This window comes from Erinaceus europaeus, chromosome X (genome assembly GCF_950295315.1).
Source record: "Erinaceus europaeus chromosome X, mEriEur2.1, whole genome shotgun sequence".
In the NCBI taxonomy this organism is placed as follows: domain Eukaryota; kingdom Metazoa; phylum Chordata; class Mammalia; order Eulipotyphla; family Erinaceidae; genus Erinaceus; species Erinaceus europaeus.
The window spans coordinates 68449394-68466182 of NC_080185.1; the positions used below are offsets into that span (position 1 = coordinate 68449394).

At 35.4% G+C, this 16789-nt stretch overlaps 1 protein-coding gene across 1 annotated transcript in view; it reads right to left on the reverse strand.

The window, feature by feature from the left end:
• DIAPH2 (diaphanous related formin 2) overlaps positions 1–16789 on the reverse strand; it is an 816245-nt gene that overhangs the window by 641749 nt on the left and 157707 nt on the right. Inside the window, exons 13-16 of the mRNA XM_060182500.1 lie at positions 16344–16460; positions 11228–11346; positions 7270–7334; positions 6127–6231 (exon numbers count right to left, since the gene is read on the reverse strand). Coding sequence (XP_060038483.1) covers positions 6127–6231; positions 7270–7334; positions 11228–11346; positions 16344–16460 — 406 coding nt within the window. The remainder of the gene's footprint in view (positions 1–6126; positions 6232–7269; positions 7335–11227; positions 11347–16343; positions 16461–16789) is intronic.

Genomic DNA, 16789 nt, shown 5'->3' on the forward strand with positions numbered 1-16789 from the left:
CACACAAATAAGGGGATAGGTTTTGCCAAACAGGTACCTAGAAATATAAGACAAACCCAGGAGACATGATATTCACTAATATGTAATATTTGAATTTATGCTACTGAACTAAGTATTCGAACAAGAACATGAAAAATAACAGAGGAGAAATCATTAAAGAATGAAGACACTTGTGGATAAAAAGAAACAATGATTTCTCAGAGTTGTAAAAAAGTTGACTCATTAACATAATTCTTTTGGGTCAAGAAGAAAATTAAAACATTGCTGGGGCTGGTAAGGTAGCTCACCTGGGAGTCTGTTTTTCCATGAATACAACCCAGGTTGGCTCCAGGTCTCCACTGTAGTAGGGTAAGTTTTGCTCCTGTGTGGGGACTGCCCATCTATTTATCTATCTCTCTCTATCTCTATCTATCTATCTATCATCTATGTATCTATCTGATAAAGTTGAACTTAAGCAGTAAAGTCTCTATGAGGTACCAGAAATTTGGAACACAACAAAGGGAAATTCCTAACAACACAAGCTCATACCAGAAAACAGCAGAAAGCAAAAATAAATAATCTATTGATAAATTCACATCTCAAGGAACTAGAAAAATGAATTAAATAGGAGGATGAAGACAATTAAAATTAGAGCAGAACTTGTTCACACTAAAACAAATAAATGAAAAATCAGTGAGAGCAAAAACTGGCTCTTCGAAAGGGTAGACAATAATGACAAAAGGTAAGCCAGACATAAAAAAGGAAAAAAGACTCCAATACATATGATCAAATATGAAAGGAGATAAAGTACAATGGATATTAAAGAGATTCAAGGTATCGAGAGATGGGGAGTTAGGGAAATTCAAGATATTGAGAAATGGGGAGTTAGGAAAAGAGACAGAGTAACACCCACATCCCTTCTTTATCATTCCTGAAGCTTTCCCCCTAGAGGTGGGGGCCAGGCACCTGAACCCAGGTCCTTGCCACCTGTAATGTGTGTGCTTAGCTAGGTGCACCACTACCTGTCCCCAAAAGCGATTTTTATGGACAATAATATACCATTAAGTTGGATAATATAGAAGACATGGATGAATTCTTAGAATCATACAGCCTTCTAAAGCTGAATCAGAAAGGACTAGAAAATTATAACAGACAAAATCAAGGGAACTGACCTTTGACAAAATACAACATCCATTTATGATTAAAACACTACAAAAATGGGAATAGATAGAAAATTCTTAAAGACAGTGGAGTCTATATATAGCAAACCTACAGCCAACATCATACTCAATGGTGAAAAACTGGAAACATTTCCACTCAGATCAGGTACCAGACAGAGCTGCCCACTATCACCATTACTATTCAATATAGTGTTGGAAGTTCTTGCCCTAGCAACCAGGCAGGAGCAAGGAATTAAAGGGATACAGATTGGAAGAGAAGTCAAACTCTCCCTATTTGCAGATGACTTGATAGTACACATAGAAAAACCTAAGGAATCCAGCAACACGCTCTTGGGCTACAAAATTAACATAAAAAGTCAGTGGCATTCCTCTATGCAAACAATAAGTTAGAAGAAACTGAAATCCAGAAATCAATTCCTTTTACTATAGCAATAAAAACAATAAAATATCTAGGAGTAAACCTAACCAAAGAAGTGAAAGACTTGTATACTGAAAATTACGAGTCACTACTCAAGCAAACTGAAAAAGACAGAAAGTAGTAGAAAGATATTCCATGTTCATGGGTTGGAAGAATTAACATCATCAAAATGAATATACTACCCAGAGCCATCTACAAATTAAATGCTATCCCCAAAAATCAACTCCAAATGGATCAAAGACCTGGATGTTAGACCAGAAACAATAAAATACTTAGAGGAAAATATTGGTAAAATGAGAGAGAGCATACGTTCACATGTATCCATAAACTAGTGCAAAATATACACCTGAAAGCAGAAGTACACTAGAGTTTTCAGTGAGTACCCCCACTAACACTCTCTCCACTATTCCAACCTTTGGGTCCATGATTGCTCAACAATTTGTTTGGCTTTGTATGTTAACTCTCTTTTCAGCCACCAGGTTCCAGATGCCATCAGGATGCCGGCCAGGCTTCCCTGGACTGAAGACCCCACCAATGTGCCCTGGAGCTCCGCGCTCCGTGTATCCAGAGACCCAACCTACTAGGGAAAGAGAGAGGCAGACTGGGAGTATGGACCGACCAGTCAATGCCCATATTCAGCTGGGAAGCAATTACAGAAGCAGGACCTTCCACCTTCTGCAACCCACAAGGACCCTGGGTCCATGCTCCCAGAGGGATAGAGAATGGGAAACCTATCAGAGGAGGGGATGGGATATGGAGATTGGGTGGTGGGAATTGTGTGGAGCTGTACCCCTCCTACCCTATGGTTTTGTTAATTTACCCTTTCTTAAATAAAAAATAAATTTAAAAAAATTATTGTATTTTCTGTTGAATGTAAAACATTAATTCCCCAATAAAGGAATAAAAAAAAAATCAAGGGGATTGAATCAATAATCAAAAGCCTCCTCAGACAGTCTCAGCAATAAATTTTACCAAACTTTTAAGGAATCCATACTATCCATATTTTTTCAAGCATTTCCCCCAAAGTTATAGTAATATTTTTTTAATTTATAAAATGGAAATATTTAGAAGACTACAGGATAAGAAGGGTACATTTTAACACAATGCCCAGAGCTCCATATCCAATCACTTCCCTTGATAGCTTCTTTTTTCTTTATCCTTCTGGGAGCATGGACCCAGGATCATTGTGGGGTGCAGAATGTGGAAGGTCTGGCTTCTGGAATTGTTTTTCTGCTGAATATGGGCACTGACAGGTCATCCATAATTCCCAGCACGTCTCTCTCTTTCCCTATAGTGATATTTTTTAACTAAGCATACTCACCTTCAGTTCCATCCATTTTGTCAGGAAGGACATACTATATCTTTTAAAACTGCAAATCAGTATCTCATAGAGTATATATTATATAACTTTATCCAATCATCTGTCAAAGGGCATTTATTATGCTTTTATATCGAGGCTACAATGAATAATGAAGTTATTGTTCCTTGAAATTAGTGTTTTGATATCCTTTGGGTAAATTCCGAAGAATAGCATTACTGGACGATGAGTATTTCCATTTTTATTTGTTTAATGACTCTCCATACTGTTTTCCATAAGGGCTGCACAGCTTACATTCCCATCAGCAGTGTAGGAATCTGAGTTCCTTTTTTTCCCAACATCTTTACCAATGCTTGTTATATTCTGTTCTGTTACATCCTCAGTGGTGTGAGTTAGATTGTCAATAAGGTTTTTAATTTGCACTTCTAAAATGATAAGAGATGTGAAACATTTCTTCATAAATTTATGGGCCAAGTATATATCTTCTTTAGATAACTATCCACATGATTTACTCATTATTTTATTAGGTTCTTCATGTTTACTTTTTCCAAGCTATAAGAGATATTTATAGATGTTTGGTATCAAACCCTTGTCTGATATATGATGTGGAAATATATTTTCCCAATTACTGTGTTGCCTGCTTATCGTTGTCTATTTTTCTTTTAATGTGTAGAATCTTTTTAGACTGATGTAATCTTATTTCAGCTTCACTGGCCCATGGGTTTGAGTTCTTAAAAACATTTTGAGGTTATGGTTTTAAAGTATTTCACTGATGTTTTTTCTCCATGTATTTGTTTCAGATCAAATATGTAACTAATCTATTTTTATTTAATTTTGGCATATGGTGTTCAGTATTAGGCTAGTTTCATTTTTCTACATGAATTGTTGAAGATACTTTCTTTTCCTCCACTGAACAGTTTTAGATCTTGTGTCATATACTAGGTGCCCATATATGTGGGCTTATTTCTTATTTCTTTGTTATTCCTTTTGCAGTTCCTTCTGCTGTGATTAGTACTGTGATATTTCATACTTGCTAATGGGATTTGTATTGCTATAAAATTTGATAATAGGGCTTTTTTTCACCATGCCCGATAGGGGATGGTAGCTTATTTCTTCATTTTGTGTTGTTCCCAAGGTAATTTATAATATCTATTTTGATTTATCCAATGACACATATGGTGTTTAGAAGTATGTTAGTCTCCACATTTGAGGGGTATTACTTTTGTCTTTTTGTGGTTAATTTCTAACCTCGTACTCTCATGGGTTTAAAAAGATACTTTAGGATTTCAATATTTACACATATATTAAGGCTGTTTTTGTATCCCAACATATGATCAACCCTTGAAGGTGGTCCATGTACACTTGAGAATAACGTAATTCATTTCTTTTGGGGTGGAACATTATCTATACATCTGTTTTCACTTGTTCTGATGATCTCTCTCTTACTATGGGTGGTGTGTTCAGGTCTCCTACTATTACTGGTTTGCTGCTGATATCTCCTTTGAGGACAGTTAGTGCTTGTTTTATATATTTGAGTAAACCTGTATTATCAACTTGTATACTGATGATTATTATATCTTCTTAGTGAATTGATCCTTTGTCTATTATGTAGTGTCAATTTCTTGCCCTTATCTTCTTTGCCTGAAAGTCTATCTCACTTGATAGTAAAATAGCTGTCCCTGCTCTTTTTTTCTGCATTATTGGCTTGGAACAGTTTCTCAAGCCTCTCCCTTTGGATATGTTTTCTGGAACAGACAGATCTAGTTTCAGAATCAACCCAGTCATCATTTGTGTTTTGATTGGTGAATCAAAGCCATTCACATTTACTGGTGATTACTGATATATGTGGTTTACTTAGTCATTCTGATTTTTGTTTTGAGATGGTTTTATATTTTTGTTGGTTCTTTTCACATTTGCTTCTTTGTTGTTGTGGTGAGGGGTATTAATATCTTATTCTGAAGAAAGATGAATACTGAATGGAGGCTGAAATATGGTGACATACATTTGGAGAGATGCAAAACTGTACCCTTGTAACAACTGTCTAGATTAACTTTTCATCAATAAAATGATTTTAAAAAAAAATGTAAGTCACACCACATCTCTCCATTTTCCTAGTGGAGACCTGCCCCACTAGGGAAAGATAAAAACAGGCTGGGAGTACGGATTGACCTGCCATTGCTCAGGTTCAGTGGAGAAGCAATTACAGAAGTCAGACTTTCCTTCTACCTTCTGTATCCCATAATGATCCTGGGCCCATTCTCCCATAGAGATAAATAACAGGAAAGCTTCCAGTGTAGGGGATGGGATATGGAACTCTGTTGTTGGGAAATGTCTGGAATTTTATACCCCATTATCCTATGGTTTTATTGATATTTACTATTTTCGTTTTGTAAATAAATTTAAAAAAATGTAAGTCAGATGACATAAGAGAACAAATGATGTAGTTAAAATAAATTATCAAGTATTACATATTAGTGAAACAAGATAAGGGTAAGAAAAATCCTCTTAGGTAATTTAGAGTTAATTTTATGATTAACAGATTGGTGGAAGTTGAACTACTCAATCAACAAATACAAACTGAACATGTTCTACTTTAAAAGATAATCTTCTACTTCTTAGACTAAAATAAATCATGAAATTTATTCAGAGAACTTAAACAGTTATTAGTGTAGATACACTAAGAATTATTGTGTATACAGGAGCATATCATTGAGGATATAGGTGGAAATCTAAAATGTACAAATTTTCAATTTATGACTATCAAGATTTAAAGAACTCTCAAAAGTTGCATGTAATTAAAGATTTTTGAAAAAAAAAACATTAAAAATTCAATTGTTCAAGAAGTTCAGAAAGAACAGAAAGGGAAACTCAAAGCAGAATCTGACTGAGTTTAGAGTATGGCACCAAAGTAAAAATCTCTGGGAGTATGGGGAGGATAGATGTTTAGCTTCACTGTGGGGGGGGGGGGAGATACACAGACCTTTGGCGGTAGAAATGGTGTTAATATACACTCCTATTCTATCAACTTCTAGTCTCACAAATCACTACTTAATTAACATGAAAGGAGAAAAATGAATTGAATATCTCAAAGATTTTGATCCATAGACCGTAGCTCTGAGTATATCAAAAAGACTGCAGCTGTTCACATCTTTCAACTCTACCTTACAAGAAAACTTTCTGCCAACAAACCCACTGGTGGCACAGTACAAAGTCTTTATTTTGTTGCATACCTGGTTTCGAAGCTGCTGAATTTCTGTTTCAAGTTCTTTGATTTTTTCTTCTCTTTTCTGAAGTTCAGCTTGAGCTTCCTGTCGAGCGGTGAATTCTTCATCGAACTACAATGATTACAACCACACAAAGTACATGAATTGCCAGTTTTGAGAAAGCTTTATACATTATGTATTGAATAAGCAGATGTTTCCTGTCTAGGTGAATTCTATGTCAGTCAGAAATTCAGAGTTTTGATTATTCTCATGATAATGAAGTTCCCCTATAGTTAGGAACTACTTCTGGTACTAGTCATATTAAAAAAGAACTATGTCTACAATGCTAAATAAATAACAGTATTTAGGTTATAGCAAAAAATAATAATTATTTTTATTTTTTCATTTTATTTATTTATTGGATAGAGACAGCCAGAAATTAGAGGGAACGAGGTAACAGAGAGGGAGCGAGACACCTGCAGCACTGCTTTGCCACTTGCAAAGCTTTCACCCTGCAGGTGGAGACTGGGGACTTGAACCAGGGTCCTTGCAATTTGTAACATACGTACTAAACCAGGTGTGCCACCACTTGGCCTCACAAAAAAAGGAAAAAAAAATAAAAGGAAATAAAAAGACAAGCAGCACATGCTTGTAAATTGTTGTACTAGAAAAATAGATCAAGAAAAATGGAGCAGGAGAAGGCTGGTTGAGAAAGGGGAAAAAAGAAAGAAAAACGGATCCTATAAACATAGCTATAAAGTAGTTTAAATCCTTAGCTATACTTAATCTTGAAAATATTATAATTTCAGAATTGATTTACATCAATATATTAGAATTTTTTATTACTACCTTAATTTTCTTGCAAAAAATGGTGGTGACCTACAGTATCTCATGTTTCTATAATATATGCTACAACACCATGTTCTTTAGTATAATAGTTAATAGCACCTGGTTAATATTTTTATTTCATAATGATTTAAACATGATGAGTTGGAATAAGTAGTAACTTTATGTATTAGAAAAACAATCAACATTCTATATTTAGATTTGAATTCAGATTAAACTATACAATGTAAACAACATTTATAAGCCATACCCTAAATAAATAAATGTATTATGTTAAGATTAATTTATTTACTTAACTATTATGGCTAATTTTGTAAATCTTACCTTCTTTGAAAATTCCACTGCTTTTTGTTCACTTTCTTCAACCTTTGCCTTATTCACACAAGAATCTAATAGAGAGCATGAATGATTAGAAATTATTGCATCAAATCTCTATTCAAAAAACAATTATCAGCTTATAATTCTACTATACAAAATATAATTTTAGCTATTAGAAAGTTACTGACCTACAGTAAACATACAACATAAACAGTCACATTTATTTTGCATAGTGATTTAAATAAAAGCAATTGTTGTATAAAACCTAGCTAAGAAGATTTCTTATCACAAAACACTAGACAATACATATATTTAAATTTGTATAATCTTTACTTGATAAAGCCATCCAGATATTTAGAGGAAGAGGAATATAGAAAGGGAAAGACATTTGTAGGTGGGAAACAGAAGATTGAACCTGGGTCCTTGGGTATTGTAACATGTGCGCTCAACCAGGTGCACCACCACCCAGCCCTGAAAATATATATATTTGATTTATCTGACTTTACTGCTAAGGAAACAAGCTTAAAGAAGTGAAATAATTTATTTACAATTACAGAGATAACACATAAATAAGGATAAAATACTTTCTGATTTTTATTTTTTTATAAAAAGGAATCATTGACAAAACCATAGGAAAAGAGGGGTACAACGCCACACAATTCCCACCACCAGATCTCTGTATCCCATCCTCTCCCAATAGCTTTCCTATTCTTTAACCCTAGAACACTGTTCAGCTCTGGCTTATAGTGTTGCAGGAGATTGAACCTAGCAGTCTGAAATATTTTTTTCCTTGTTCCTGGTTTTGTACAGTTTCATTAGGCTGTGCCTTGGCAAATATCATTTTGGGTTCAGGAATATAGCTATTCATTTAGCTTCTTGAAAGTCTACATTTTGAAAATTTCCCAAATGTAAGTATTTTCCTACTATAATTTCTTTCAATATGTTGTCTGCTACTCTCTCCATCTCTTCTCCCGCTGGGACCCCATTAACTCTCAGGTTCTACCATATGTCAATGGATTGGTTTAGTGGCTGTGATATCTTGACATAGTGTCTCTTTGCTGTATTTCCATTCTCGGGGGGGGGGGGTAACAGTATAGGAGATTCCTTTTTGCTGTGTGCTCAAAGAACAAGCATGATTTATTTTCTTAGCTGGGTGATGGGCTGAGTAGCCCATAAAGGTTTAGTTTTCAGTCAGATTCGTTCTTTAAAACCTAGTGATCCCTGTGGGCAATTCAATATTGGATGTTTCTGAGTTCACAGGTTAAGACCCCTTTATTCCTCTGACTATGTGCTCTGCAAGTGCATGGAGACCTTAGTGAAAAGAACAGATTTCCCTGGTGGAACATTACACATTTAAAGTCATATATATTTTTTCACAATGCTTTATGAAAAATACACAAGTAGAGAAGTCAGATTACAAAGGAAAAATATTTGACAAAAAATTCAGAAATGTAAAGTGAATATGGTTGTAAAATCAACTGAGCTTAAAAAAGTTTTGTGGTTTATTCAGTTTATTACATAGAACAAAGAGAAATTAAGAAGGAATGGAGCTTAGAGAGGGATAGAAACAAAGAGACACTTCTAGCACTGCTTCACTGTTTGTGAAGTTTTCTCTCTGCAGGGGCTTCAACCTGGGTTCTTGTGCATAGTTATACATGTGATATTGCCTGGCCCCTGTGGTTTATTTTATTAACAGATCTCTAAAAAGCAAAGCAGATAGCATAGTGGTTATAAAAAATTCTCATCACTGAAACTTTGAAGTTCCAGATTCACTCCCCATCTCACCATAACCAGAGCTGAGAAGTGCTCTGGTAAAACAAAACAAGTCTCTAAATTTCCAGATATGTACATTTGTCTGAAAATCTGGCAAGAATAAAATGTGATAAATAGTAATAAGGAATTCATTTTTTAATTTATCTGTGAATATACCCTGTGCAGTGAAGTGAATAATGATGCATAATTGGCATTTAACAGCTGTTTTCTTCTCTTAAAGACAAGATAAATCAGCTCATGCTTGTATATCAACAATAATGATTTTGAATAGGAATAAGTAAAACTGATCCAGTACATAACTATACAGCAAAGCATAATCCATGACAGAGATTTTGCATCATTCTTCAGAGATTGTTTCAGAAAGTTTAAGTAAATACCACTCCAGGATGACATAAGGACATTTCCTCAGCAATCTAAGTTGAGGAAAATAATCATGCCTCTAAAAATATATTATCTTTATTTATTCATTGGATAGAGACAGTCAGAAATTGAGAGGGAAGGGAGAGATATAGAGGAAGAGAGATAGAGAGACACCTGCAGCACAGATTCACTACTTACAAAGCTTTCCCCATATAATTGGGAACCATGGGCTCAAGTCTGGGTCCCTGCACATTGTAACATGTGCTCTCAACCAGGTATGTCACCAGCCATACCCCCCCATTTTTCTTATTCCCAAAAATTATGAAAATATTAACTGATTGACTTTGACAGTCTTTTTAAGTCTTAAAATTTACTGAAATAAGTCTGCACAGTAAATCCTCATTTAATGTTATCTATAGGTTAATAGACACCATGACTTTAAACAAAACAAAAAAGTATGTAACCAACTTTACCACAAATTGATATAAAGAGCATCATTTCTGATCATAAATCAACACTAAAAGTCTAAATAAATACCCTAAAACACTTCTAATATTATGCAATAATTTGTTGATTCCTTCCTTCATTTGTAAACCTGCTTTTTCCAGTGTAAGGTCATGGTTCGCTAGACATTATCCTGTAAGCTCATAGCTGAAGGGGGAACCAATCCTGTAAATAATGCCTTTCATCATAGGGTACATTCACACAAAACAACACTTACTGTAATTGGGAAAACTTAGAAACATTGATCAACCTTACATGCACATATTTGCAATGAGGTTCGGACTTATAGGAGAGAGTATGCATGCATACAAGGGGAAGATGTGCAAACTCCAAAGAGACAATTCTGAAAGAGAATTGTTTCCCCATATCAAACATTATAATGAAACCATATTATTTGATGACCTGTTGAATTAACCAATCAGTTTGATTAATTAGTTTATTTTTACCAGAGCACTGCTCAACACTGGATTATGGTGGTGCTGTGGCTTGAAACTTGGACCATTGCTGCCTCAGGCATGAAAGTCTTTTTGGGGCCAGGCGACCCCACCAATGTGTCCTGGAGCCCTGCTTCCCCAGAGCCCCACCCCACTAGGGAAAGAGAGAGACAGGCTGGGAATATGGGTCAACTTGTCAATGCCCATATTCAGCAGGGAAGCAATTACAGAAGCCAGACCTTCCACCTTCTGCACCCCATAATGTCCCTTGTTCTATGCTCCCAGAGGGATAAAGAATAGGAAAGCTATCAGGGAAGGTGAAGGGATATAGAGTTCGGGTGGTAGGAATTGTGTGGAGTTGTACCCCTCTTATCTTATGGTTTTGTCAGTGTTTCCTTTTTATAAATAAAAATTATTTTTTATAAATTTATAAATTATTTTTATAAATAAAAATTATTTTTAAAATAATATCTTTTTGTATAACCATTATGCTGTCTCCACTGTCCTATACTTCCTTAATTAAACTTGAAGAACACTAATAACATAATAATAATAATAATATTATAATAATATTATTACTAAGCCCTGTTGTACACTGATTTCTAGTCATGTTTCTAAAAAGCAAAGAATACATCTAGGATAACAATGTTTTCAGGAGAAGGCACTGGTTCTAAACTGAATTCAAGAATGTTTAAACTTACCAAGTAGGTTAAAACTTCCAGTCATATAGGCAGAACTAGAACAATCGCAATGTTTAACAATTCTAGTGACTCAGCAATTGTTAACACAGCTATTAATACAGGAAATTTGTTAGAAGAGCTACACTTAAAGAAGCGCCTAACACACAGGAGATAAGAAAGTAATCAAAGGATATTGAATATTACATTGGTTACCTATCAGATGTGTTAAATCTATGTCCAATCGCTGTCTATATTTGAAATCTGGGTCCATACCACTGCAGTGCAGCACTATCTGTGAAACACATTCCTCAATTATTTTGTAATACTGTGGCCTGAAAAAGGGGAAAAAGTGTTTTTAATACATCTTCTGCTTATACAAATACTTTTATTATGCAATATTCATTCAGCATGGTAAGATAATTCTTCTTCTAGAGTCATTAACAATCCATCAAGAGTACAGGAGGTGATGCACCTTCTGATAAAGTACACATATCATCATGCACAACTACCTGAGTTCAAGTCCAGCATTAACCCTGATAACATTAAAAGAAAATACTGCAGGGGGCTGGGCAGTGGCACAACCAGTTGAGCACATGTTGCCACAAAGAAAGATCCAGGTTCAAGCCCCCACTCTCCCTCTGCAGGGGGTAAGCTTCACAAGCAGTGAAGTAGGTCTGCAGGCATTTCTTTTTGGCTCTACCTATCCACCCTGTATTAATTTCTATCTGCCCTATTTAAAAAAAAAAAAAAGAAGAAACAGGTGGGGAGAGAAAACATGGTTACTTGGAGGGTAGATTTGTACTGCAATTACAAAGTCCCAATGACAACACTGGTAGCTATATATATATATATATATATATATATATATATATATATATATATATATATATACCTCCAGGGTTATTGCTGGGGCTCAGTGCCTGCACTAGGAATTCACTGCTCCTGGAGGCTATTTTCCCTTTTGTTTACTGTTGTTGTTATTATTGTTGTTGCTGTTATTGCTGTCATTGTTGTTGGATAGGACAGAGAGAAATTGAGAGAGGAGGGGATGACAGAGAGGGGGAGACAAAGATAGACACCTGCACACCTGAAGCAACCTGCCGGTGGGGAGCCAGGAGATAGAACTGGGATCTTTACGCCAGCCCTTGCACTTTGTACTATGTGTGCTTAAACCACTGATCTACTGCCTGGCCTGCACAATAAAAACTTACAAAAATCCTGCAAGCAATTATACTCTCTTAGGGATTTCAGGTTCAAGATGATCTGAAGATTACAGAACAAACACCATTGTGATGCAGTCAAATGTGCAAATTCAATGACATAATATTCTAGTTCTCAGGGATTAATGCATATATCAAAATATTTACTAACTTTACCTATTTATATAAGCTAATGTTTCTTAAGTTGATGAAAATAAATGACCTGTTACTCCTACCATGATAAATAAAAGAGTTCAAGGCATTAACAAATCCCCACTTTCAATATAGGATGAATATCTTGGCACTGAATAAATAGCAGAGGCATGAATCTACTATAACGCAGTCAGGATAGCAAAAATAACTTACAAAACTGAAGTATGCCAATTACCTTGTAAATTATTCCAAAGGTCTATTTATACACATATTTTAAAAGACATATCTTAAAAAATTTTAATATCTATTTATTTTCCCTTTTGTTGCCCTTGTTGTTTTATTGTTGTAGTTATTATTGTTGTTCTTGATGCCATCGTTGTTGGATAGGACAGAGAGAAATGGGAGAGAGGAGAGGAAGACAGAAAGTGGGAGAGAAAAACAGACACCTTCCCCTGCCGACCTGCTTCACCACCAGTGAAGCGACTTCCCTGCAGGTGAGGAGCCAGGGACTCAAACCTGGATCCTTACACAGGTCCTTGCGCTTTGCACCACCTATGCTTAACCCGCTGCGCTACTGCCGGACTCCCTAAAGGACATATCTTAAAGAAACATACAAAAAAAAAAAAGAAAAAAAAAAGAAACATACACAATATTTAGTCGAAACAAACTCCATGTGTTTAAAATGTCAAAAGTTTCTAGACATACACCGGGCCAGGAAACTGTTTAACAGTAGAATGCATAAGAAATTATGTTAAGTGAGCTAAGTCAGAAAGACAAAGACAAGTATGGGAAGATCCCATTAATAAACAGAAATTAAGAAACAAGAACAGAAAGAGACACTCAAAGCAAAATCTGAGTTTGGAGTATGGCACCAAAGTAAAAATCTTAGTGGAGAATCAGGGAGGTAGGGACGGGACACATTCCCATTTGTTGGTGTGGATGGTGTTAATGCATACTCCTATTAACTTATAGTCTCACAAATCACTATTCAATTTATAGGAGAGGGGAAAAATGGATCAAATGTCTCAAATTTTTGTTGCATAGACCATAGCTCTGAGTGTATGCTCATCAAGTTAAGCACTTAAGACTTCAAATTGGTAATCTGATTGACTTTTAACAATGGGCTCAATTTGTTAATACATTTCTAATAATTACTTGTTCTTTGAAATATTAAATATCCTATAAACTTAGACCAGGGATAAAAGAAGCAACTGGTGGTATTCCATTATAAGATACAGCTATAAGTAAATAACACAAAAGGACATGAACGGTGAGTTCTTGTATGCTACAGCAAATACTAACAATAATATTTTCAAAGTTATCCCAATTGCCATAAGATTTGGTGATAGCTATAACTATCTTTAATTCCAAGATAAGATGAACTTTCTCTATCTCTATAAAGACCATATTTCTCACAGTCCTGAAACCTCTAGGGTGAGGCTCACTTTCCTGCATGTTTCTCCTAATTCATACCAGCTGATACTGCATCTGCTGATCCCACCCCAATCAATGCAGCCAGTACGACCTCAGCATGTTTCACTTTGGACTGCATCCAAAGACAGCAGGCGTGCAATGTCAGCCCTCCAGCTTCATTACTTGATGAGACCTTTCCTAGCTCATAGGATTCCTTAATTCCATTTTGGGTAGCACACTTCTTAACAAACCTCAATATCTAGATATAGACCAGGGTCCATGAGATAGGGCATATGTACATGTATCCAGAAGTTGGGAGAAAACATATACCTTAAAGCAAAAGTACACAATAGTTTGTAGTGAGTCAATAAATGAAGCAAGCAAGGAGAAAGACCTAAAAAGATACCACAAAGTACTTAATCAAATTGTTTCTTGGGCCTACGTACCCTCCTCACCTACCTCCTATTACACATGCATCAATCACTCCATAACCCTGTCAGACTAAGTAAGGACTACTAAAGCTGAATAAGGGCAAGAGACTGGCATACTTTAATGATGACTCTTTAGTCACCACCAGGCCACCCCATCACCCGGGGACCTAGTCAGGGAGTCCTGGAATTCCCACAGACATGATGGGCCTAGACCTCTAACAGACACCTCTCACCACTGTCATTGGTCATCTCCACCAGGAACAACATAATGGACCCCTCTGTGGGCCCTCAATGTGGATCAACAAGGGTGGGGAAGTTTTCCATTCTCCGAAGGGAGGTTGGATAGCATACTATGCCTATCACCTGGAGATGATGGGTCCAGAAATTGGTATAGCCTGGAATGTTCCTAACCATGACCATGGAATGTGAGCTCAGACCCACAGGGATACAGAGGTTACATAGGCTCCTGTGCTGAATATGGGCAACAGATCAAACCTTTGGGGTTTACAGTCAACAATATTTATATACTTTTCCCATATTTGGGAACTACTCTCTTCTCTGATGCAGCTTTCTGATCCTTTTTCCAAATATGACACCATCTCCATAGACAATAACTTAGGTCACCTGCATATTAGATGTCAGGCAAAAACTAGTAGGGTCATAAGCCCCTTGGAACATAGCTAAAATAGACTACTAGCTTTTTCCAAAATGTAAACCCCCAAATCTTCATCTGCAATATTCTAGCCTTGTGCTTCGTGACATCATTTGCAGATATTTAACCATAATTCTAGTTACCAGTATTGTAATTTAGGAATGTTTATGCCATAATTTGCCTATAGTAAAATATATATTTGTGATTTTTCTCTATTGAATTATTACCCACATATACAAAATTGAGCTCCAAATTATAATTCAAAATTTCATTAAAATTTTGAGACAAACCATAATTATATTTTTCTAATGTGGAATTAGGAAATGAATCCATTGGATATGCATGCATGATACTACAACTGAGTTGCTTCTCCAGTCCAAATTTTAGATTATCTATTTTAGAGAAAGCAGAGAAGGGAGTGGGGGGGCATAAAACAGGAAAAGGGGGGCAGTAGCACAGTGGGTTTAAGCACACATGTCACGAAACACAAGGCTAGAATATTGCAGATGAAGATTTGGGGGTCTACATTTTGGAAAAAGCTAGTAGTCTATTTTAGCTATGTTCCACGGGGCCTATGACCCTGCTAGTTTTTGCCTCTTTAGGAGAAATAAAGAAAGAGAAAGAAAAAGAGAGAGAGAGAGAGAAAGAAAGAATGGATGGGAGGAAGGGAGGAAGAAAGGGAGAGAGACTGTGAGAGAGAGAGGAAGAGGAAGGAAGCAAGGAAGCAAGGAAGCAAGGAAGGAAGGAAGGAAGGAAGGGAGGGAGGGAGGGAGGGAGGGAAGCAGGAAGGAAGGGAGGGAGGGAGGAAGGGAGGCTGGAAGAGAGGAAGGAAGGAAGGGAAAAAGAAAAAGAAACAAATCACAGAACTAAAGTTATCATAATTTCAAAGAACAACTAAGGGTCTCTTGAACAGTTAAAGACAATATCATAGATACCAGTTTATGAATAAATTCAGAAACTCAGAAGCCTATAACTTCTAGCTTTAAGACATATATTCCAGTTATTATGTATTAAAATATTAAACTTTATGGATTACTATCATATTAGTTTACTCCAAAGAATTGCATAGCTAGATGTAAAACTTAAATATTACCATAATCATAATCAAATATATATTTGTTTCTAGATAATTAGAACCAATAAAGTTTTATCTATTAAAATGTGCAACCCCCTGAAAATTCTAAACAGATTATTCAGTTCCTATTCTGTGTTATTACTAACTTGTAAAGAAAATTTATTATAGAGTAACTAAAATCTATTGAGTTCATTGTCACTACAGTTCTGTCACTGGGGTGTAAATTTTGATAAATATAATATTTTGGCACAATTAAACACAATTGATACATTTAAAAATGTTAAAATTTTTCAAACCCTTATACTTTGTATATATGCATATAATTTATTGATTCCATTACATTTTTAATTTTTATTTAATGACCTGTCCAACTTATGTGAATTTTGTTATTAGAATATATTCTTACCTAATATAATAATCATTTCTTATTAGCAAAAAGTGTTGTAAAATAGATAATAAATAATTTTCAGCAGCAGTGTCCTTCAACATATTATACAGAAGATGGTATACTTCATTCATGTCAGTAGGAAGTAAGTAAAGGAAAAAATTGAAGGTAATTGGTGAAAGTTTAATTTCATACCAAACCATTTCATTAGTTAAAACACTGGCATATCATCTTATACCAACTGCTGTTTCTAAAATTCTAACTCTACAATACAGCATTTATACATTTAAGAAAAGGATTACTTTAATACCTAATAATGAACACAAACTTTACAAGTAGATCAAAGACATTTTTAACCACAAAACCCATAAATGACCCGTGGTTCACATTTTAAATTCCAGACTATACATAGTACCCCTGGAACAATAGTGTCATCAAAGAAAATGCTTTTCTCTTGATTTTTCTGT